Source organism: Elephantulus edwardii, unplaced genomic scaffold (assembly GCF_000299155.1).
Source record: "Elephantulus edwardii isolate Elephantulus edwardi_28Jun2011 unplaced genomic scaffold, EleEdw1.0 scaffold00294, whole genome shotgun sequence".
Taxonomy (NCBI): Eukaryota; Metazoa; Chordata; class Mammalia; order Macroscelidea; family Macroscelididae; genus Elephantulus; species Elephantulus edwardii.
Genome location: NW_006400044.1, coordinates 887489 through 912517, shown reverse-complemented (window position 1 = coordinate 912517; position 25029 = coordinate 887489). Strand labels below are relative to the sequence as shown.

The following is a 25029-nucleotide window of genomic DNA, read 5'->3' as shown; positions in this document are numbered from 1 at the left end:
TGGTATTACTTCAACATAGACATGACATTTTTAATTCTAAAATTTAATTCTTCACTAATTTATTCTAAGAGGAATTTAATAGTCAACCAGGAAATTGGTTCTTATAAAAACTATTTTATGGGCAGAAAATACAGGGAGAAAAGCAATAATAAATGCCAAACTGTCCCTTTCCTTTATGAAGCCAAAGATTTCCTCATACACTTAGTTTTTAAAGCTAGAGCTTATCCCTTCAGGGCCACTATTCTTTTCAAAACTCCATATAAATATTACATCTAAAAATTAATTGGTATCTTAATTCTCCCTTTTTCATCAAGCTTCTTCTCTTTCCCAAAATGGTCAACTTAAAAATTCACAGAATGAGCATGTTTCTTGCACAGTGGCTTGTCCTTCTTGGAGAAAAAGGTCTGACCTTCCAAGCTTTCACAACACACCTGAAAAAGAAACACCACCTCAGAGAATGTTATCACCAAGTATGCCTGCCCACAAACGGGAAGGTGATCCTTCCCTCGACGGATAACACGACAAAGTCTGTTAGCGTGAACTAAACCACCCTCATGCTTCATGCCTCTAACACTTCACATAATCTTTCAAAAGCAATGCAGAATGATTGTTTTCACTGAACTATACTGATTTGTTTAAATTAATTATCATATTTTCTACATAACATCAAAAAAATATAAAAATATTTAAAATATACAGAAGTCACACTAATAGAGTCTTCTTCCCAAGTTCTAATCAGCATCTGAAATCTGCTTCCTGGTGGGCAGAAGTAAAACATTGGAAACAAAAACTCAACAGTGTGGTGAAATTTTCTCATGTCCAACTAGCCTATCTCCAAATACACAGGCATTGAATGTTCAGTACTTCTTTCCAGTTTGTGTCTTGTCTCCTGTAGTGAAAACTCTGGTCAACAACAGGCTACTGGATGACTACATAGCCAGTTAACTAGCCACTCACACGTATGTCTACTCCATATCTTTTCTATTGCCTTTATGAATTATAATGTTGATAAAATAGTCTGAGAACAGAAGAAAACCAAGTTAATTTTTTTAAGAAAAATAATATTTACTAAGTTTTATGAAGTCTAAAAGATGGGTGAGGTAAATAAAACAAGGTTTAAGGATAATGTTTAGGAAAATAATGTGACTTCTAACATTATTTTTCTTCCTACTATACACTAGTCATCAAGAATTGTTAACTCTTAAATCTAATAAAACAAATCAGATCCTTGAACATAACAATTTTATTGGATATTTATTTTCTAAATTAGACAAAAACCCCAACACTTGGCTTAATGTTCATTTCTAAATCTATCCTTAGTTTCAAAAATAAAGCTAAAAATATCAATAAAGCACCAAATGAAATAACCAAAAAAGCCCAATCCATTGTTGGTGAATCAATTCCAATTCACAGTGGCCCCACAGAACAAAGCACAAAAGCCTCGTCAAGTGTTGAAGGCTGTAAGTCTTTACAGAAGCAGAAGGCCCCAACTTCCTCCTGCTAAGCGGCCATGACTTTGAACTGTACTATCTTTCTTACTGACAGCTAAGAGCTTCGTCACTGTGCTACTAAAGCTCTTCATCAGGTGAAGACAGGTTAGATATTTTACAAATATTTATTACAAGCTCAAAGAGAAAAGACTCTCCATGGTCTATTGCTAAAGAGCATATGCTTACTGTCGACCATGAGGAATATGGAGTAAAATATTTACCTGTTACATTGCTAAGGAAGAAAATGGATCAACATACAGTTTATCACCTAGTAATAAGCTGGCAGGAAGGAGTTATACTACCAATCCAAAGGCAAGCAGTTCTAAGCCGCCAGCTGCTTTAAATGAGAAAGGTGGGCAATCTCCTCCCATGCAATTCACAGCCTCTGAAAGCCAGCTGGAGGGTCAGCTATGAGCTGGTTCTGACTTGATGTCAGTGAGTTGAATATGTTTGAGTTTTGAGTTAATTCAATAATAAATTTTTCTGTTTATTTCTACTTCATGAAGTAACTGCCAAAACAAGTAAAAATTTCTATACTTAATAAAACAAAACAACTCGGCCACTGAGTCGAGATGACTTGCAGGTGACGCTGCAGCGGGTTTTGGGAGGCTGTGAATATCAATAGGAGGTGGCCGCTCCTTCCCCTGTGGAGAGGTGGAGGGTCTGTGCCACCAGAGAGGTGCCCCCTTGGGTATGGCACACGACTCTCTAGGGACCACACCTGCGCTCCCTTACATAAGACAGCACCTAAAAATGCAAAGGGCTCTTTCTGTCTTAAGAAAGAGAGAACTTTTTAAAAATAGATAAAAATGTATCACTAGCATTTTCTCTAAATGGTTAAGTATTGTATTAGAAGCCAGATAATTTGGAAAGCTGCCCCGAAACATTAACAGATTAACTTTCTAAATCAGTGTAAATTAAAGTTTTAAGAATGTGATGGTCTAATAAAAAAATTCACTGCCACTGGGTAAGTTTCAATTCCTGGCGACTACATAGGACAGAGTGGAGCTGTTTCTTTATCTTCTGCAGAGCAGCCTGTGGATTGGAAATGCATACCTTTCAGTTGGCAGCCCCACCCTTAACCCATTATGCCACCAGGGCTCTTTCTGAATGAAAGAAATTTCCATTAATTACACAGGCTAGAACTGCTGGTGTTAGGGTTCTTTAATTAGGGTGGAGTTTACTTACAGAGCACACAAAGCAAGTATCATGCCAGGTATAGCCCAGGGCTTCCAGAAACATGTCTCCAGCTTCTATGGGAAATTCACATCCCCGGCATATGGTTCCAAAGAGAGCATAATAATCTGTATTGGTGGGACACACAAGAAACAGAATTTAAACATGACAAGGTAATCCATCTGTCCATTCATTCCCTTAAGTTCACTCAACAAACACCTGAACACTTATAATTTACGCATGACTCAGACGTCTCTTTTGTTGCCACAAACTTGGTGCACAGTTCAGGACTTTAAGATGTTACATTAGTTTGTAATTCTGGGATATTAAAAATCCTTTCATTTTAAATGCAACGTATATACGTATATATGAGGTGCATTAACATGTGAAGTACAAACAATATATATATACTTACATATTATATATACATAATGTATGAAGTGCATTAAAGAACTGATATAAACAAGAGTAATATAGGTTCTTGAAATTTTAGCAAAAAATTCCAAGGCTTCAAGGGCTAAAGTCAGCTATGGGTTGGTTCTGACTCAATGGTAAACAATATCTCTATCTGTCTCTATTTCTATCTATCAAGAGAGGGAGGGAGGAAGGCCGGGAGGATAAGAGGGAGAGAGAAAGAGAGTGACAGAATACACACACACACATGCACTGGGAAAGTGAAGTGGGTAGTTGGAGACCCCTCCAAATTATTGCAAAGCATGATATTAGTTGAGGACTAAGGTGTGCTTGCTTTAAGGTCATGGTGTTTTCTATTATAACCTTTTTTTTTTGAGGCAAGAATTCTGAAGCTTTGTCTGACATACTTTGGACATGCTGCAAGGAGGGATCAGTCCTTGGAGAGGGACATCATGCTTGGGAAGGTGGAGGGACAGTGCAGGAGAGGAAGACCCTTGATGAGGTGGATTGATTCAGTGATTGGTGTAATGGGGGCAGGTGTGTCGGAGACCGTGAGAATGGCACAGGATAGAGCAGGGTTTAGGCTGTTGTGCATAGGGTCGCTGAGTTGTAGGCGACTCGACAACAAATAACAACAACACATGAGTCACAGGCAAATTGACAGCATGTAACAATTGTAATTTTAACAAAAGTTTACAGAAAAATTAAATTTTCTTTCATTCATTGTAGGATATTTTAGGCTTTGCTATGCTGCTGAAAGCCAGATAATGAACAAGGATGACAGAAGAATGGATGCCTTTGACTGTGGCGTTAGAGAAGAGCACTGAACATCCTGTGGACTGCCAAAAGAACGAATAGATATGTCTTGGAGAAGGTGCAGCCAGAGGGTTCCTTGGAGGCAAAGATGATGAGCCTGTTGCTAGGACAGGCTATTCCTTGGAGAGGGGCATCATGCTTGGAAAAGTGAGGGGACGGTGGAAGAGAGGAAGACCCTCCACAGGTGGAAAGACACAGTGACTGCAGCAGTGGGCTCAAGGGTGTCAGAGATCGTGAGGACGGTAAAGTATATGACAGAGTTCAGATCTGTCATTCACAGGGTCGCTGGGTGACTTGACAGCACCGAAGAACAATAATACACACACGTACATTAAGTATAGTTGTTGTTAGGTGCCATCAACTTGACTATGACTCATAGGGACTCTATTAAGAGCAGAATGAAACCCTGCCCTATCTTGCACCAAGGCTTCAACATTTATTTAAAGAGATGGGAGTTTACATATCTGACTGCCATAAGGCAGAGGAATTCCTGAGAACTGGTACAGTGACTTTCTTTCTCTTTGTATTCTAAAAAATTACAAAAGCAACTGCAAGTGTTAGACTACACATAATAAATAAATACTTGTTAAAGGAAAATGCAAAAGTGTTGGAAAGGCTTTCTTGGTCTACACTGTAAACTGAGAAATTCTGTTATTATAAATATGTCTCTCTATATTGTTTTTTTGTATGTGTTTCATTTCATTTAAAAAAAAACTCCTTAGAATTACAGATCTAGAAAGGAGCAACAAAATCTAGGTTAAATGAGATTATATGTAAAATCTTGGTAAACTGTAAAATCATGCATAATTTCTATAGCTAAGCAGTACTTCTAGTGTAAGACAATTGACAAAAATAAAGATGGTGTAACTGAAAATTTATGACTTAATTTTTTATGTCTTTAAAAGTTATTTTCAAATACTTTTCAAAAACTCAAATCATTGCTGTTCTGTCAGAACTGACTCTAGTAGGCATTCAGAAGCTAAAAATCACACAAGAGGACACTGCCCATCTTTTTCTTTCAGAGCCAGGTAGGTGTGAACCACCTACCTCCAGCTTGGTAGTGCAATTACTTACCACTAACTGACCAAATATATGTGCAAACCAACAATGTTCTCTAATTAGTTATTGCTGCTATTCAAACAAACAAACAAAACCCCAAACCAGATTTTCAGTAACTAGAAACAGTAAGATGAATTACCATAAAGAAAGAATAGATGATTGACATTGGCAATTTTGTGTTGTATCTGACTTGCTAAGAAAGCAAAAGAACTATCTCAGGGAACTTTCATAAATAACGGACATGACTCTATTCTCCTTTCAATTTTCTGACTTCATGAGAAAAATCCTTAGCAAGAACTTTACACAGACTGCAGTTATGAAACAGCAGCAGGATATCCTTAATAGACAAGATGCTTCTCTACTATTATTACATTAGAACATCACAGTTTATTTTCTTTTATGTGGCCACTCTTAGTACAATTAATCACTGAGGGTGCGCTGACCCAGTGATTGCAACACTAAGCTTGAGCATGGCCGAGATTAAGAAGCTGGCACAGCAAAGGGCAAGGCTGTAATCTGCATTCACAGAGTTGCTTTAAGTCTTGGTTGAGTCCACGGCCCCTAACAATACGCTACTGTGTTTACTCATGGTTCTCGGTTTGATTTTTTTTTTTTAACCTTTTTTAATATTCAGCCATGGCTGGAGGAGAAAACAGGTTATTATCTGCAATATGATTCATCCTTCTTAGCAATCTTCAAAATTCTGAATTCTTGAGTACCATTTGCTCAATACAGAGCCACAGAGTCTGGCTGTGTTCCAGGCAGAGGAGCAGTGATGAAGAGACATGCAGTTGATTTTTATGTGACATAGATTCTCAATGGAAAGAGGACATCATCATTTATTATATCTTTTAAAATAAATTATAGTAAATAATTTCATATTGTGATATATGTCACAAAGAAAAGAATATACTAAATTAATATGGAATGACGGTATGTGTAGAGGAGAGTGCTGTACAGTTGTTAGGTGCCACTGAGTTGACTGAGTACAACCCTTGGCAACATTATGAACAACAAATCTGAACCCTGTCCTATCCTGTGCCATCCTTGCAATCTCTGACACGCTCGAGCCCATTGCTACAGTTGGTCAATCAATTCTCCTTGTTGAGGGGAGAGTGTAAAGGACTATATTATGCAGGAAGGTAATTGTTGGGACGCAACTGAACAGTAAAATAGAACCACCAAAGAAAGCCTGGGGAGGAATTTTTCAGTTAGAAGGAACAAGAACACAATCTTTCAGCACATTCAGAAATAGCAAAGAAGCTAGGTATGGCTAAAACGGAGTCTAAAATGTAAGGTGGTAGGGAGTGAGGTTGGCAAAACAATGGAAGAAATATGGGATAGTTTGTATTTTAGGTACAAGTGGAAGCCATTGAACAATTTTTTTAAAATTTTTTTTTTTTTAGCCATTGAACAATTTTAAACAGAACCTTATTCACATGTTAAAATATATTATTACTGTAATAGCTGTGTAGTTAATATGTGAGATTAGGGGAAAGGAGAGGTCATTTAGTTCGACATTACAATGTCCAGGCAAAGGGTAAGAATGAATTAAATTTAATAGTAGTAATTAAGATGGGGAAAATGAATGAACCGACTATGTGGAACTGTCAGGTTTTACTAAAGGGCTTGAATCTGGGGAGAACTAGAGAAAGAGCAGAAATCAAGACAATGCCCAGGTTTAATGAGCAGAGAGGCCTTATAAAGAGATGGGGAAGACCCGGGGAAGAACAGATTGGGCAGGTTACAGAAAAGTAAAACTAAGACTAGGCCAAAGTAATCAGAAGCATAATGAAAAGAAATCTTTCATATTATTTGTCTCTCCCTTTAACCAAGTCTTTAAATTAGTAAAAGAAGATTCTAAAGAATACATTAAATATTAAAAGTAGATAGTTTCACAGAGGCTTTGGCTAGAAACAGAGATTATATGGCAGTCAAAAATATCCTGCCAAGTTTCTAAAAACAATTCCATTATTTCTTCAGTAAAATTAAGTGCAATTCTAAAACCTGAAATATTCTGGTCAAATCAGAGTGGGCAGCCTGCAGCCAGCCTGTTCCAAAATGGCTCCTGGGACACTCACTACAATTTCTGAGACTTCGCAGTGGACAACTGGGAAAGGGGGGGTGAAAATAATGGAAAAAGAAGAGTCAAGTTATACTCATTTAGCTTCGTCTTAGAAACTGATTGCTTTTTTGACTATCTTGGAATACTCTCTTCTTCAAACACCGTATCTTAAACTTCAAGGGAGAACATCAATAAAACTCAACTGCAGGAATGTAGTGGTAGTATAGGAGATAAAAATAAAGGGAAAATGTTTTCTTTTTGCAACAGGTATGTGAAGTAGCAATAACTTAAGCAGGGGCATTCGGTAAGTGTTATAAAAGTTTTCTTAAAGTTTTTGAGAAGGAAAAAGAAGTGTTCAGAACTCAAGAAGGAAGACAGATATTGGGAGGCACCTAGAGTCTTGCTTATTAAAAAGAATTTTTATTCAAGGAGTAATCCAAGCCAGGACTACACTCCCATTCAGGTAATAGTAATAAGACATTTTAAATTTCTTTTCAACACTAGTGGCTTAAATGTTAAATCAGTATCATACTCAAGAGTCAAATGGTTTTCATTTTTGCAACCATTTCAAATTCACTATTGGAGTACAAGAGGTGGCTTCTAAGCTTCACAATTTAACAGAATTTCTATCTATAAACTGGTGGATAGCCAAACATAAGAATTTTCCGAAAAAGTAAAATCTTATAAATTAAATCTTATAATCTTGAAATTACGTATTTTTGACAAAGTCATGCAAAAAGTTCCCCACTCCCAAATGGTTTAATCCACCAGCTTCTCCATGAGAGAAAGATGGGCAATCTCCTCCCATGTAATTTACTGCCTCTGAAAACCTGCTGGAGGGTCAGCTACGGGTCAGTTCTTACTCAACAGTACATAACAACAGTAACAGATTTAGAATCATTTAATTCGGAAAACAACTCTCTGACTATTTTCTTTCCATTTAATAGCAGTGTATAAATTAGTGTTTTGTCTGTTTTCAAGATGTAAGAAATGCACAGGGACAGGATCTTACCGGTCTCACAGTAGGGCTCACCATCCTCCAAATGGAAAACATTATTACGAATAGGCTTTCCACAGGCTACACACACAAAACAGGAAACATGCCATGTTTGTTTCAAAGCATTGATGACTTCCTGGTACAGAGAGGTAATTGAACGTCAAAAAAAGATGCTAGTAAACATATATAATCATTTTTTTTTTGCTTATAGACTTGTAAAACTCACTCCAAATAGATATAAATGCTTCTCAGTTTTCCTCTAAGTAACAGGAGATGCTTAAGAATATTGAAAAAAAAATCACCTAAGTTCATTACGTGTATTTAAGCACACATCAATAAACTTACTTAAGGAATTATTACATTATTTAAACACTACACACATGGTAAACAAATTAAACATTTTGCAAATGCTTGTTATAATATTACGATTTTGTATCCCCAAGGCTATCAAGAAACATTAATCTATAAAAGCTCCCTGGCCTTATCTCAGAAGTTTCATGAGCACAGGGAAAACCATTTTAAAACTAAAACAAACTTATACTTTGGTGCATTATGGAAGCAATAATCAGTATTGTCCAACCACTTTCACACATGTTTAGGGTTTGAGAAGTCAGCTGTGACAGAGGACTATACTATGTGTGTACTTTAACAGTGTCTAATACTTGAACTATAAAACATGGGATTCAGTCAACACTGGCCCTATAGTTTCAATACATCAAAAATTAATACACATAGAGCAGATTCAACCTAGTAAGTTTTGATGAGTTGGCTTTGCAGGAATTCCTTCTTTTGATTATAACAAAGTATTTAAAAATGGTTTTAAAATGTGAATTTAGTCATTCTCTAATATTTAGCATGAAAATGGAAACTATATTTAAAAATATGGTTAATATTCTTTAATTACCTATGTTGTTATTGTTGTTGATTGCTGTCGAGCTGCATGACTCATAGTGACCCTATGAATAAAAGACCTGAGACCTTTCTATAACTATCGTTTCTCCAAGGTCATAGACTTCAGAGGCATATGGTTTAGGATGTGGATGCCACTCTTGCTTCCAAACCTCTGTTAGACTGAGAGCTCCACCAAACACTGTCGACCATGGGCAGTCATTATGGCATTTGAGCCCCCAATGGCACAAGGTTCAGCATCACAGCAAACCCAGATTACCTCAGTGCAGCAAACTAACAGATTATGTTCTCTAGTCTTGTGCTGCTTAACATTCTATGAAAGAGGATGTGATCTGGATGTTGTGCTAATACTGAATATTAGTCTGGAATGGCTTTTTGGATGTTGTTGTTATGTGCTATCGAGTCACCTGTGACTCACAGCAACCCTATGTACAACAGCCCTAAACCCTGCTCTATCCTAGGTCAATCTCACTGTCTCTGACACACCCATCCCGCTTACCCCAGTCACGGAATCAATCCACCTCATAGAGGGTCTTCCCCTCCTGCGCTGTCCCTCCATCCTCCCAAGCATGATGTCCTTCTCCAAGGACCTGTCCCTCCTTACAACATGTCCAAAGTATGTCAGGCGAAGCTTCAGAATCCTTGCCTCCAAGGAGTAGCCTGGTTTAACCCAGGATGAATCTGTTTTGTTTTCTTAGCAGTCCATGGTATATTCAATACTCTTCTCCAGCACCATAGCTCATAGACATCAATTCTCCTTCAATCCTCCCTAATCATTGTCCAGCTCTCTCACACACAGCAAGTGATTGCAAAGACTATGGCCTGTATCAGGCACACCTTATTCTTCAGAGTGACACCACTGCTCTTTAATACTTTGGAGAGGTCCCTAAAGCAGACTTTCCCATTGCAATGGGTCTTTTAATTTCCTGGCTGCTGGGCCAAGAGTATTGACTGTGGAGCCAAGCAAACTAAAGCTGTGAACAATCTCAATCTCTTCACCATCCATCCTGATGCTGCCAATTGGTCCAGTGGGAGAATCTTTGTCTTCTTGATAGTGAGCCTCAATCTATATTGAAGGCTGCAGTCCTTGACCTTCTGCAGCAAGTGCATGGGGTTCTCCTCAGTTTCAGCAAGCAGGGTTGTGGCGTCTGCAGGTTCTTTTTGAATCTTCCACCAATCCTGATGCCACACTTCTCATACAACACAGCCTCCCGGATCATCTGTTTGGCACACAGGTTGAAAAAGTATGGAACAGGATACATCCCTGGCATATACCCTTCCCAATTTTGAGGCATGCAGTGTTTCCTTGCTCTGTTCTGAAAAAAAAAAAAAAAAAAAAAAAAAAAGCATCTCGGACAAGCTTTGTTCCTTAGCAAAGGTTGTTATTGTTGAGAGGGATTTGCATCTCCTATACTACACACAAAACAGGAAACATTCTGTGTTTGTTTCAAAAAGAATTGGTAACTTTCTGGTATGGAAAGGTAACTGAGTGGAAAAAAAAAGATAATAATGTGGTTTGGTACTCAACCCATATTACTAACAACTTTTAAATCCTTCTTACATTTTCCTTAATCTTGTAGCTTTCATTGGATCCTAGGCCATAAAAGCTTGAGAGAATAATTTTCTTTGTGTTTGAGGATCATCCTGATTGTTGAGTGTTTTGTTGTTGTTAAGTGCCATCAAGTCACCTGAGAACATAATGACCCTATGTGCAACAGCTCTGAACACTGCCCTATGCTGAGCCAATCTCACTGTCCCTGACACACCCACCCCTATAACCTCATTTATTGTGTTACTCCATCTCATCTGGGGTTTTCCTCTCCTACATTGTCCCTCCACCCTTCTAAACATGATGTTCTTCTCCAAGGATGAGTCTCTCCTGGACACATGTCTAAAGTATATGAGTATATGAGATGGAACTTCAAAATTCTTGCCTCCAAGGAGCAGCTTGGTTTCAACTTCTCCATGTCAGACCTGTTAGTTCTCTTGGCAGTCCATGGTATGTTCAAGACTCTTCTCCAGCAACATAACACAAAGTAACGATTCTTCTTCTGTCATCCTTATTGTTCAGCTCTCTGATGCATAGGAAGTAATTTATCTAGATTCATATCCTTGCTCCTTAGCACTTTGGAGAGGTCCCTGATACCAGATTTCATCTACTGATTTCCCGAATGGTAGTGTCTAGAGTGTTAATTGTGGAGCCAACTAAGCTGAAATTGTTAACAACCTCTATCTCTTCTCCATCTATCATGATGCTGCAAATTGGCCCAGTGGTGAGAATCTTTGTCTTCTTTTTAGTAAATTTTTTAATAGTTTATTATTATTTATACCATCGTTCACTTTTATACATTTCTTCACATAAATGGTTTCATCCATGTACATTTAGTTTTATAGTCATTTCTGTACATTGTCTTTTGTGTGTGTGTGTGTTTTAAATTTTATTCTGATTTATTTACAAAATTTTAATATGTTGAGTTTCAATCTATATTGAAGGCTGCAATCCCTGACCTCCTGCAGCAAACATTCCAGGTCCTCCTCAGTTTCTGTGAGCAAGGTTGTGTCATCTATATAATGCAGGTTGTTGATGAGTCTTTCTGCAATCCTGTGTCCACCAGAGGTTATTCAAGGCTGTGCTCCTTTGGAAGTACCTCTTGAAAGCTGTGAACCACTAATCTTCCATTTTGCACTGGGGCACTTTGACATTTGTACCATGTGGGCGCTCCTCTTCCTCCAATCCTAATGCCACATTCTTCCAGATAATGTCCAGCCTCCTGAATGGTCTATTCCGCATCCCTTGAGAGAGGACTCATCCTTGATGCACTCGTTTCTTGATTTCTTGATGCACTCGTTCTCATGCAGTATTTCCTTGTTCTGTATGATGAATACCTCCTGGTTCAAGTACAGGCTTTGCATAGCACAATCAAGTCTTCTGGTATTCCTGTTCTTCTCAGAATTAGCCACAATTTGTAGTGATCCACACAGTCAAACATCTTAGTAAAGTAAGTGAAACACAAATAAGACATTCTCTGGTAGTCTTTGCGTTCAGCCAAAATCTATCTGACATTGGCTATGATGTCTCTAGCACCAGAGTCTCTTCTAAAGCCAGCTTATATTCTGGTAGTTTTCTGTCAATGTACTGTTCTAGTCGTTTTTGAAAAATCAGCAGCAGGATTTTGCTTGTGTGTAATATCAGTGATATTCTTTGACATTGTTCTGAAGAAACTGGCAAAAACAACAACAACAACAACAAAAAAAAAAACCCAAAAAAGAAAAAAACCCAAAAAGCCAAGGACACAGGAATTGATGGCATACCAAGCCAATATATTTCAACAAACAGATACTGCCTTGAATGTGCTCACCAGGTTAAGCTAAGCAATCTGGAGGACCAGCATCTGGCCAACTGACTGGAAGAAATCCTTAATTATTCTCATTCCAAAAAAGATGAGCCTACAGAGTGCACTGAGTGTGACACAGCTAAATTACAAGCAATAAATAACATTCACTGATTTTCCACTTTTCTTTTATTTACTAAACTTTTTGCAACACTTTCAAATCATTATTTTTTTGCCTCTTGCTCCTGCTATCACTATCATTGATTTTGCTGTGTTTGGGATCCATGATGCATTTTTCAGCAAAGTTTTTTAAAGAGACTATCTTCCAGTAGTATCAACACTATGAACTTTGATAAATGTTGATAGTTATACAATCAGGTCTTTTGTTCCTGGGTCGCTAGGAGTCATTCTCGACTTGAAGGTAGTCAACACCACCACCACCTCCCCGGGATAATGCTACAATACTTAAGAGACATATGATAATCACAAGCCGTGTGGTATATAAGCTTGGGAAGAATAGGCAATCTTGTCCAGTGAGTTTAACTGCCTCTGAAAACCCACCACTGGGTCAGCTATGGGTTCTGACTTGATGGTACACAACAACAACAACAACACTGCTGTATAAAGACTGATAGATCAGACTGGATCCTGCATAAAGTTGAAGCATAAACTCCTTGGCCAACTTTTTCCTTTTTAAAAAAGAAAAGTTTTGTTTTCTACTGGCTTACTTAAAAAGCTCATGTACATTGTTTTTTTGAAACGGAATCTTTCCCATTTCCTTTACCTGCCCCTCCCTCCACCTATAAAATTGTGCAACCCTATGATTAACGTCCCCCCAACCCATCCTCACACCTCTGGTTCCTTCCTCTCTTGGATCCTCATACAAATTCTACAATAATGGTCTTATATGGTATTTGTCCTTATGGGGCTGAGTTAGTTCACTCAGCATAATGCTCTCTAGTCCCTCCCAAGTTAGGCAGTGATTTACAAATCATTGCTCCTGCGTGCTGTGTAGTATTTCATTGTGTGACTATGCCATAATTTCTTAATCCATTTGATTTGGGCTGTTTCCATGTTCCTGTGATGGTGAATAACACTGCTATGCACACTGGCATACAAGTCTCTGTGCCTCAGATCTCATTCTCTCAGGGTGTATTCCAAGCAGTGAAATAGCTGTGTCATATAGAATTTCTATGTTCAGCTTTCTGAGGAAATGTCACACTGCCTTCTAGGGTGGCTGTACCATTTTACAACCCCACCAACAATGTATAAGATTTCCTATCTTGTCACATTCTCTACATTATTAAATCCTTTCCACATCCTTTATTATTTGCTGTCCTGTTAAACTTTGCCACTGCTACTGGAGTGAGATCATATCTTATTCTGGTTTTGATTTACATCTCTTTTATTTTGGCCAACTTTTTATATATATAGACCAGAACATATATAAACCAGTATCATAGGCATTTAATCATTACTATTAACACATATGTGGAGGTCTGGTGGCCTACTGGGTAAAGAACTGCACTGTCAATCCAGTTCAACCTGCCAGCTGCTTCTCAGAAGAAAGATGGACAATCTCTTCCCATGTGATTTACAGCCTTGAAAATCCACTGAAGGGTCAGCTATGACAGTTCCGACTCAATGGAACATAAAAACAGCACAATATATATCCATTATAGGTTACACATGTAAGTAGCATTTTATGCCCAGCAGAAGCATGGGCCCACAGATGTATAGACTAGTCAGATGATGCCTGAAGGGACATAATACATGACTGTATCAAACTCTTGGCTCCTGTATGTGAGGGTGTGAGCCTGTTTGTAAAGCCTGTTTATGTTAGGTGCTGTGGAGTCAACTCTGATCTGTTGTTTATAGGGAATCACAGCAACCCTATGACTAACAGATAGAAACTATGCTCTATCCTCTGCTATTCAAGGACAATGTTGCATCGATCATGTCATTTCATCTCACTGACGGTCTTCCTCTCTTTTTTTGACCCTCTCAATCATACTATGTTTGGAAATAGGGTTTTCTTTTGCTATGTTAATCAGGTTACAGCACAGTTGAGTGAGTATGATATCTGATCACAACTGAGTTCAAAAAGAGCAGACAGATACACACACACACACACACACACACACACACACACACACAGATATATGGAAGAAGAGGCCATATGAGTATAAACATACAAGGCAAATGCAATTGCATGCCCAGGAGAACCTAAAGAAGAAGAAACTTCCCTCCAGAGGCAAGCTCGGAATTCAGATTTCTAGTGTCTTTAACTTCAAGAAAACCTGTTTCTATTTTGCAAAGCTACCTACTTGTGGGATTTTTTTGTTAAAGCAGTATTAGAAAGCGCAGACTCTTATAAAGAACAAACTGGACTGCCACTGTGTGCCCAGAAGCTACTCTTTTCTGTGGCTTGCACATGTGGTTTCTCAACGGAGCAAGGCGCTGAGGACTTTCTCTGTCGACACCTCTCTCTATGGATAGTCACTTTTCCACCTCTATAGAGCCTGGCACAGGACCTGGCAAACTGATGGCTCTCAGAGATGGTTTTCAGGAGTATGTTTAGGCCTCATAAAAGTGTAACTCCTAATCCTGAAAGTTCTGGAAGGTCTTTTCTTCAAAGCATATTTACTGAGTTATACTATATGCCAAGCCTGGTGTCAAGTGCCAGAAACACAATGGTTACCAAACAAACCAGATTCTCTCACGGCATCTCACTAATACTCCCCCACCTTGCAGGCCTTACTGCTGCAGAAAACACTCCACTGCCAGGACCTGTGTCTCTGACTCTGAGTATTCCTTCCAGAATGGCAGAGGATTTAAGTATAAGTGTTGAGAAATTAATATATCAAAGGGGAAGTCGTCAGTCAACAGAATCCATAGGAAATTGTGTTTAAGTAGTCCAGCTACTTCACCCATTGAGAATATAATTGTGAGGCTTTAGATTTCTATGCCCATTTCTCAGTTTCTTTTCTGTGTGCCAGGAAAAGTCTCAACAGTCCACTGGCAGCGAGCATCATAATACATCCCTTTTTGGCTTCCTTTCTTTTCTCATGTCACCTCTTGATCCACTTCCCTTCAATTACCAAACAAACACTGGGTACTTAAATAACAGCAACAACAGAAACAGAGCATTTCTATCATTAGAAAGTTAGCAGTGATTATTAGGAGCTAACATAATTCACTGCCATCACGTTGGTTCTGACTCATAACAAGTCTACCAGGCAGAGTCGAACTGCTCCCTAAAGTTTCAAGGACATGAATCTTGAAGGCAGGATCCTACATGATCCCACATCTACCTTTCCTTGAACATCTGGTAGATTCAGCCAGCCAGTCATTTGATTAGCAGCCTCGCACTTACCACCGCACCTCTGAGTGCATCTTTTAAAGTGACTCTCTGATTTTTACAATTCTTCTAGGATAAAAGCATTTATAATAAAATATTGTGAAAACAAAGCAAAATTATGCAAAATGAGGAGCTAGCATTAGGACATGCCATAATTCACTAATAAAGTGGCAGTCAGTTAGATATAAAAAAATCATCATGGATATTTACAACAAAGTACACTCAATCATAACCATTTTCCGTAGTTTTAAGCATTTACATCCCTTTTCACACCTACACATATTCCTATTCTTTAACAGGTCATCAAATTAATAAAATGCCATCTGAGAATCTACCCTTTCAGTAAAATTCTGGTTTATCCATGAAGTAATGAGCTCCAGGAACTGACAGGATAGTAAGTGACATGTTTCAACTAACAGCTGTAATCCTGAACAGGCTCTTCAGTCTATGCCCAGGAGATCCGGAGGACAGCTGCCTGGCTGACTGACTAGGAGAGATCCATATTCATTCCCATCCCCAAGAAAGGTGATTCAAGAGAACGTGAAAATTATTGAACAATCATGAATATCACATTCAAGCAAAATATTGCTGCAGATCATCCAAAAAGCGCTATTACATTTACTACCATGTGTGAGGTAGATGACAGAACGCTGCTTGCTGAAAGTTGGTAGGACTTGAAACCCGCCTTTCATGTGGATTACTTATCAGCAAGAAGAACAGAGAGACATATCTTGGAAAAAGTGCAGCCAGTGTGCTTCTTGGAGGCAAAGATAGTAACACTTGGTCTTTCATACTTTGGGCATGGTACTAGGAGACATGGAAGGGGACATCATGTCTGGAAAGATGGACTGTCAGAGAGGAGAGGAAGATCCTCAACGAGACAGATAGACACAGTGACTAAAGCAATTAGTCCCAGTGTGTCAGAGGTGATGAAGATGGGATAGGACAGGGCAGGGTAGGACAGGGTTTAGGTCTGTTGTTCACAGGGCTGCTACGAGTTGTACCTGACTTCAGAGCAAACAATAACACAGCAGTGACAATTATCTAATGGTTTAACTCCACCAGTAGCTCCATGAGAGAAAAACAGGCCATATCCTCTGGTACCTCCTGATTTACTGCCTCCCGAAAACTTGCTGAAAGATCAGCTATGAGTCGTTTCCAGCTCTATAGCAGTGAGGGAGAACCTTATTTGCTTCTAAAAATAACTCTTACTAACTTTTGCTTTATTACTGTATTAATTATTGATCCACAGAGCACACTTACACACTAAAAATTATTCTTGTATACTACACTAATATTTGTCATTATTCAGAGAAGTTCATGTTGAATCATTCCACTTAAAAATCCATGGCTTTTTAGTTGTTTAAAACTCATAGCAAATCTCCACTGGATTTCCAAAGATGTAAAGACTGCCAAAGAAGCTCTGGGAACACAGTGCATAGTATCCTGTGCTGCCAACCAAAATGTCAGTGGTTCAAATTCACCAACTGCTCCAAAGAAACAAAATAGGAAATATCTTCCCATTAAGATTTATAACCTCAGAAACCTCAAAGACACTCATTATGAGTCAAAACTGCCTCAATAACAGTTGGTCTGGTTTGGTTATAAAGAGTGCCTTTCTCTGTGGAAAAGCTCCAATCTTTAGATTAGGATTCTAACCTATGTCATCAGGGTTTCATAATAATATAAAAATATTTCAATTAATTTGAGGACCCTCAATATTTTAAGGAGGTATTTAAAAACTTAAAATTTAAAGAGATAATATAAAATCAGGTGCCTAGTAGTAAGAAGCTGTACTGCAATCCCAAAGGTTCACGGTTTGAATCTACTAGATGCTCCTCAGGAGAAGGGTGGGCAGTCTCCTCCCTTGTGATTAACTGTCTCTGAAAACCTGCTGGAGGGTCAGTTCTCACTCAATGGTACACAAAACAACAACAACACAATAATTAATATTAACATTACTTGAGTCATTAGGAATGAAAATTTCATGACTGTATTTTCATTTTAAGAATATTAGAATTCAGAAATCTCGTTCTAAATTTTAAATGAGGCCATGCAACTTGGCTGCCTTTAAAATAAAATCCCAGTTCCTGCTCACTCATAATAGTAAACTGAGCCTTACTTTATAATTGCAAACTGTGTATTCCATAGCAGGAAATTTATTCATTCATAATTATTTATTAGGTATCTGATTCCTAAATTACTCTTTTGGTTAAAAAAAAGTATGAGTTTGAAATTATTTTTCCACCACATATGTACTCTCATAAAACCAAAGTTATATTTTTAAGCATTATATATATTCAAGAAAAACATATCATTTATAAGTCTCACGTTTTATACAATTCATGAAATCTGTGTCCTACACTTGAACCCTGACAACTGGGGAAATGCTGCTCTTAAAAAGCTATGGAATTTAATTTAAAACAGTGAAGGTGTCAGTGCTGAGAACCCTGATGTGTGTGGTCCTGTGCAAGGTCTCCGTTACTGAGCAAACAGGGCCCTGGTGAAGCAGCACACCCACAGTAAATTATTTTTACCTCCACGGTGACCAGACTTTCACCAGACAAGCCAGCACTCAGGAAGACAAAACCAAAGACAAGCTAACCCCATGAGTCTGACATGCTTCTCTCTAAGCCTATCTAGCTTTTCTTTATATTAACAACACAGTAACAAAAGCAGAGATGTGAGAGAAGAAGAAAATAAAAATTACTGATGACAAAAGAGTATCATAACAGAAAATCACTCTGTTTTTAAAACTTACAGAAAATAGTATGTTTTCTAATACTTACTCCAAGGATCTTCCTTTGGCATCGACCACATTCAGGAGCAAAGAATTTCTCATAGCACAGCTCACAATACAGGGCTCCCTTTTCTTCTACAAATCCAATGTAGGCCATAGTGTTTTTGCAATGAGCACAGTTAAATTCTTCTGGGTGCCAAGATTTACCCAGTGCCACTAGAAACGGTCCCCTGTTAGAGAAAGGAGATAAATTTGGCTGAAAAAGAAATGTTTCTGAAGTTAGCCTGCACAGGATCTCTTTTATGCAGCTTCTGACCAATTAAATACTTGCTCAATTCTCCTCAAGAACTGAACACATGAGTGTTCAAATTAACAAAGGGCTCTCTGAGTATAGCTGAAGAGTAAAGGGAAGTAGATTTCTCAGAAACTTGTTGCTGTCAAGTAGGAACCAAAACATGGCCAACCCTCCACTGCATTTCCGAGGCTGTGAGTCACACAGGAGGTGACTGTTCATCTACCATTCAGCCACTGGTGGACTGGAGCCACCAGAGGCATGGCCCTTAGGTCAGCAGTTAGACTCCCTGTGGACTCTATGCCACTAGAGCTCCCTTGGGAGCAGAGGTAAGAGCATTTAAAGGATTATGGCAAGAAACAATTTTTCTGCTTCTCACTATTTTTCTTTCCTAGAAGATTATGCTACTCTATGTTTTACTGAGCTGCAATGAGTGAATCTGCATTAGAGCCAGGACTGAGCATGAGAAACATGTAATATTTTTATAAGATCAATGAAAGAATCTTAATCTATTTGCTAGTGGTAATTTTAAAGCTGGTAGTAATTGTTACCTGAAAAAATACTCTATTGATTTCTTTTTCTTCTCTCCACATTGTTTTATAGACTTTCTCAATGCTGTTAAATACATATAGAACTGTGGTGGCCTAGTCCATAGGGAGCAGCCTTGCTAACCAAAACACTACACCTCTCTTGTGGTCTGACGCTACCAATAGCCCCTTGGGATAAAGATGGACAATCTCCTCATGCAATTTATGTCTTGGAAATCTGCTAGAATGACCAGCTATGAGTTGGTTCTGATTTGAATAGCACTAAGTTATTAAACCATATCCTCCTCAAGTTACAGAACCTGTAAGCTAGATATTATGGATTCTCAGAAGCTACTTGGTGGGAAGTTTTACTTAATTCACACATGATCAATCTTTAATGCATATTAGTTTCAAAGAAACAGATGTCTGTAATGAGATTTCCCCTTCACCCCCATGAAAGACTATACAGTAATCAACTACTAAGGAACTCTGGTGGCCTAGTGGTGAGGAGCTGCACTGCAATCCTGAAGGCATTATGGTTCAAACCCATCAGCTCCTCAGCAGGAGAAAGATATGCAGTCTCCTCCTGTGCAATTCACTGCCTCTAAAAACCTGCTGGAGGGTCTGCTATGGGTCGGTTCTGACTTGATTGTACTCAACAACACCACCACAACTAAATTCCATGGCATGCTTGATTTGCTTGGTGGAAATCCATTGTGAGGCCTTATTTGGTCAAGAAGTCTGCAAAGATTAACCATTCTAGTCACTTCCACTAATGGTGTTCACAGAGCAGCTTTACCTCGGAAGCACACTTACACTTACCTACTTTGTCCATGCAACCTTTCTGTGAGTTAGATCAGAGCAGTTGTAAGCTCAGTATAACAGATGGAGAAGCTGAGACATAGTGTGTTCAGAAAGTATCACCAAAACCTCCGCCTGAGCTAAAGCCAGAAGCAGGATTTCCAGCTTCCTAGCTTACTGTAGAATCAACCATGATTCTTTGATCTCACTGCCATCACTTACCATCCCTAATGACCACATGATAACTATTAGTAAGCAGAAGACATTTGACTTTTAGATAATTAATAGGGAAAGTCACAACAATGAGTATCACAAAGACACAGCAGTTTTTAACCTTTCAAAGTAACAGAAATCTTTTCGTTTTGCATTGACAAATTTTTAGCAAACACGCTGATGTTTATTGGAACCAGACCTAATTTTGCAAAAGTCAAGAAAGTAAGACTCTTAATAAAAGACTTAAGATGCTTCTGGGGGGGTGTTGCTGTTGTTATGTGCCATCGAGTGGTTTGTGACTTATAGCGACCCTATGTACAAGAGCCCTAAACGCCGTTTTATCCTGTGCCAACCCAGCCATCTCAAATGCACATATTCCCACCACTCCACTCACAGAATCGATCCATCTCATCGAGGGTCTTCCTCTCCTGCACCATTCCTCCACTCTGCCAAACATGAGGTCCCTCTCCAAGGACCAGTCCCCTCCTTGCAACATGGCGAAAGTATGTCAGACGAAGCTTCAGAATCCTTGACTCCAGGGAACATTCTGGCTTCACCCTCTCCAGGACCAACCCATTTGTTCTCCTAGCAGTCTATATATAGCAGTATATTCACTCTTCTCCAGCACCACAGCTCAAAGGCATCAATTCTCTTTCCATCATCCCTATTATTTTATGTTGTTGTTGTTGTTGTTATGTGCCGTCGAGTCGTTTGCGACTCAGCGACCCTGTGTACAACAGCCCTAAACCCTGCTCTATCCTGTGCCAATTGCACTGCCTCCGACACACCCATCCTGATCACCCCAGTCACTGAATCAATCCATTATTATTTTATTTATTTAATTATTTTATCATTTTATAGATTCACTTAATTTTTTTCACAAAGTCTATAATTAATATTTTAGCTGTTATTAGACACTTCCCAGTGAGTTACAAAACTAAAGAAAGATTTTTGTATTAGTAATTATCCTAAAAAAATATTCAAACCTAGAATAGTGCAGATCAAACTTACTTCCTCTTCCTTGTGCTCTATTTCTCATCTCAATAGGAATGTTGTTACCTGTCATCTAATTGTCTAATTCTAAAAGCTGAAATCCTGGGTTTCAGGTTCAACAATCTGCAGGTGTACAATTTACTCATATGGATTATATTAAGTATTTCCAACTACCACCCACTGTCATTGCTCAGTTTCTCAGGACCATAAACAAACATTCATCAGCAAAACTCCCTCTTTCTGACTGCCTCCTGCCCCTTGTTGTATTTAGGTAAGAAGCAGCGCTGAAATCTGAAGGCACACAGTTCAAATGCACCGGCTTGTCTGCAGGAGAAGGATGGGCAATCTCCTCATGGGTGACTGAGTGCCTGTGAAAACCTGCTGGAGGGCCAGCTGAGTCGGTTCGGCACATAACAACCACCAGTCATTTCTGACCCACAGCACCCTATGAACAACATAACGAAGCCCTGCCTGACCTGCGCCAGCCTCACAATCTCTCCTGAGCATCAGTACATTTCTACAGTCACTGTGTCAATCCATCTCCTGGGGGGTCTTCCTCATCACTGACTCCGACATTTACCAAGCATGATGTCTTTCTCTAGAGGTCTACACTATGGTAGAGGAACTATTAAGAAATTTTGGTCTTTATATATTAGTCTGTTATGATTACTTCATATAAGAGAATCATCAATCTTTGTCTTTTTGTTTTCCTGAGGTAAGGGTTTTGAGATTCATGAATGAACATAGAGCAGATCTTCACTCTCCCTCTGGCTGAGTGATACTCTAGTGCACGGAGAGACCGCATTTGTTTTCCATTCATCCTGTGATTGACATTTGTTTCTATCTCTTGGCTATTGTGAGTAGTGCTGCAATGCACACTAGTTAACGTGGGTCTGCTTTTGTTGCCAATTTAAAGTCTCTTGGGTATAAATATTGGAGTAGAACTCCTGATTCATCCCTCTTAATCTGTAGTTGTTTCTTCAATTTTTTATGAAGTCCTTTGATATACTATTTAATTTATGGGGTTCCTTTTGTTACAATTACTTACATATAACCCACTGTTTAAAAATTATCTACTGTAGTTATTATATTTAAATAATTATTGTATTTCTTCTAAGAATATTACATTTTTTTTAGTCTTCATATTAATGTCATATAATGCTGAATTGCTTTTGGTACAGTATGAAGACAGGGATTTTGACTCATTCTTCTCCATGCATAAATCTAATCTTTCTAAATACTACTAATTACAGAGATTCTTATTTCCCCATTGAAAGATCCATATTCAAAAACAGATGACATAGTGTTGTTGTGTACCACTGTGTCGGAACCGACTCATAGCTGACCCTCCGGCAGGTTGTCAGAGGCAGTTAATTACATGGGAGATTGTCCATCCTTCTCCCACGAAGCACCTTATGGCCTTGAACCGTGGACTTTTGGGATTGCAGCTCAGCTGCTTGCCATCCGAGCTCCCAACAGTATAGTATGGGCTTGTTCCTGGACTCCCAATTCTCTCTCACTGGTTTGCGTTCTGTTATACCAGTGGAAGTTTGTTTTGATAACTGTGGCTTCTTATTGTGTTTTGTAATCAGGGAATGTGCAGTCTACTACTTTATTCCTCTTCAAAATTACTTTGGTTCCTTACTCTATCCCTACTTCTTATTAACTACCTCACTTCACTGTCAAGTCAGACCTGACTCAGCTAATCCTCCAGTGTGTTTATGGAGACTGTAAATCGCATGGGAGGAGTCTGGACCTCTTTCTCCCTTGGAGTCACCTGTGGATTTGGACTAGCTGAGAGGTGTGTGTGGCCTCTGGGCTAGTAGCACAGCTCCTCCTGGACCTGGACTATGCCACCGGAGCTCCCTTCTTGTTAACTAATTCCTTTTTAATATTTATGCCCTTTGTGCAAGATCATGCATGCACCTCTTTCAATGCCTATGATGAGTGGTTGTTAGGTACTATCGAGCCAACTAAGACTCATAGCAACCCTAATCCTCGCCTGGACCATCTCCTCTCATAATCTCTGATATGCTTGTGCCTATTGTTACTGGGTTAGAGAAAGAGAGGAAGACCCTCAATGAGATGGACTGACACACAGTGACGGCAGTAATGGGCTTGAATATTGCAGAGATGAGGATGATGGCACAGGATAGGAGAGGACTTCACTTTATTGTTTACAGGTTGGCTATGAGTCAATGAGTCACACTTGACTCGAGAGCACCTAACAACAACAACACTGTTACAGCCAATGTGTCAATCCATCTTGTTAAGGGCTCTTCCTCTCTTTCTTCAACTCTCCTCCTTTCCCATCAAGATGTCTTCTAAACTTTTTTGACAAGTGGTTACTATTAAAAACATTATCTATTGCTTCTGAGTTGATTCTGACTCACGACAAACCCTCATTGCATTTCTGAGATCATCTATAGGGGGAAACTATCATTCTTCCATGAATTGGCTGGTAGCAGAGCAACATGTTGTATAATTTAAAACACTAGGACACTGGAACTTTTCTTATCACTATCAAAGAAGTGTCCTTGTTAATGAATTCCTGCAAGAAAGGGGTGGGGAATGTTTACAAATTGGCTAATCTGAAAACAGATATGTTACTTTTTTGTAGCTTTCTCCTCAACTTTTAGCTAGTTTATAAATAAAGGTCCTAATCAACAAATTCTTTCATTTTATTTTCTCTATATATATTTGGCAAACAATTTATCTTCAAAGATAAACCAAGAAGTCACATGCTCGGAGCTAGTCTGAGCGCCCGAATGTTTCCACCAGGTGAAAATATCTAGTTACATATGTGTGGAAAAAAAACCCACCAAAAAAACCCACGTAGGCTAAATTTCCTGTGATCAAAATACAATTTAATAGAACTCTGAACTGTATGTTACCATTGCTCTGCACACCAAATTAGACCAAGAACTATAACTAGGTTGTGAACTATAACTAGGGTAAACGGTTTCATTTGCTATGTTTTCAGTAAGGCGTATCGTTTAGCTGTAAATCTAGATGAAGCCTGAGGCCGAGCTCCTTACTTGTTGTCTCAAAAGGAATCAGTTCTGCCTTGAGCTCTGAATTGTGTTAAGACAGCTGTTGGTATGTACTTGATATAAAAAGAAGTGTTTTACTCCTGGAACATGTCAATCTGTGCTTCTGAGTATTTAACAAAGTTCATGTGAGGAAAACAGACATTTAAGAACCTATCACCCACTCTGAGGAACAAACACAGTGCACTTTTCAAATTCTCTAAAATACTTGTTGAGTTCGTCACAGTAGCAGATAACTGGGTTCTATGAATTACAGTATAACTCATCTGATCAAGTCCACCGATTGATTCCTTCCATAAAAGTACTGAATATGAGACCACCAGTCTATTGATGAGAGTTACAGGTGACGTGTTCTTAGATGCACTGAGTCAGGTCAGACTCATAGCAATCCTATGTAGAATAGAACAAAATGTTGTCCAATCCTGCAGCATTTTCATTTTCATGAACAGGTTTGAGCCCAGTGCTGCAGTCACTGTGTCTGTTCATCTCACTGAAGGTCTTCCTCTATTTTTCTGACCTTCTGCTTTACCTGGTATACTGGGGTAAGTACTGGGCTGCTAATCTATAGGCTGGAGATTCGAACCTACCCTCTGCTCTACAGGAAGACAAAGAAGACAAACTACTCATTGAATTTCAGTGTCAGAAAACTCTATGGAACTATTCTACTCTGTCCTATAGTCACTGTGAATTGGGATCAACTTGATGCCAGAGGGTTTGCTTTTTTGCTTTGGTTTACTTTACCAAGCATGATTTCATTTTCCAGGGACTTGTCTCTCCTTAAAACATGTCTAAAG

The 25029-nt window shown here is 38.8% G+C and overlaps 1 protein-coding gene across 6 annotated transcripts in view; it reads right to left on the bottom strand.

The window, feature by feature from the left end:
• Positions 1-341: 341 nt before the first annotated feature.
• PDLIM5 (PDZ and LIM domain 5) overlaps positions 342-25029 on the bottom strand; it is a 304885-nt gene continuing 280197 nt past the window's right edge. For all 6 annotated transcript variants that reach the window (XM_006900747.1, XM_006900746.1, XM_006900751.1 and 3 more), the window contains 4 exons: positions 18409-18589; positions 8033-8153; positions 2679-2794; positions 342-431 (listed from right to left, as the gene is read on the bottom strand). In XM_006900747.1, coding sequence (XP_006900809.1) covers positions 342-431; positions 2679-2794; positions 8033-8153; positions 18409-18589 — 508 coding nt within the window. The remainder of the gene's footprint in view (positions 432-2678; positions 2795-8032; positions 8154-18408; positions 18590-25029) is intronic.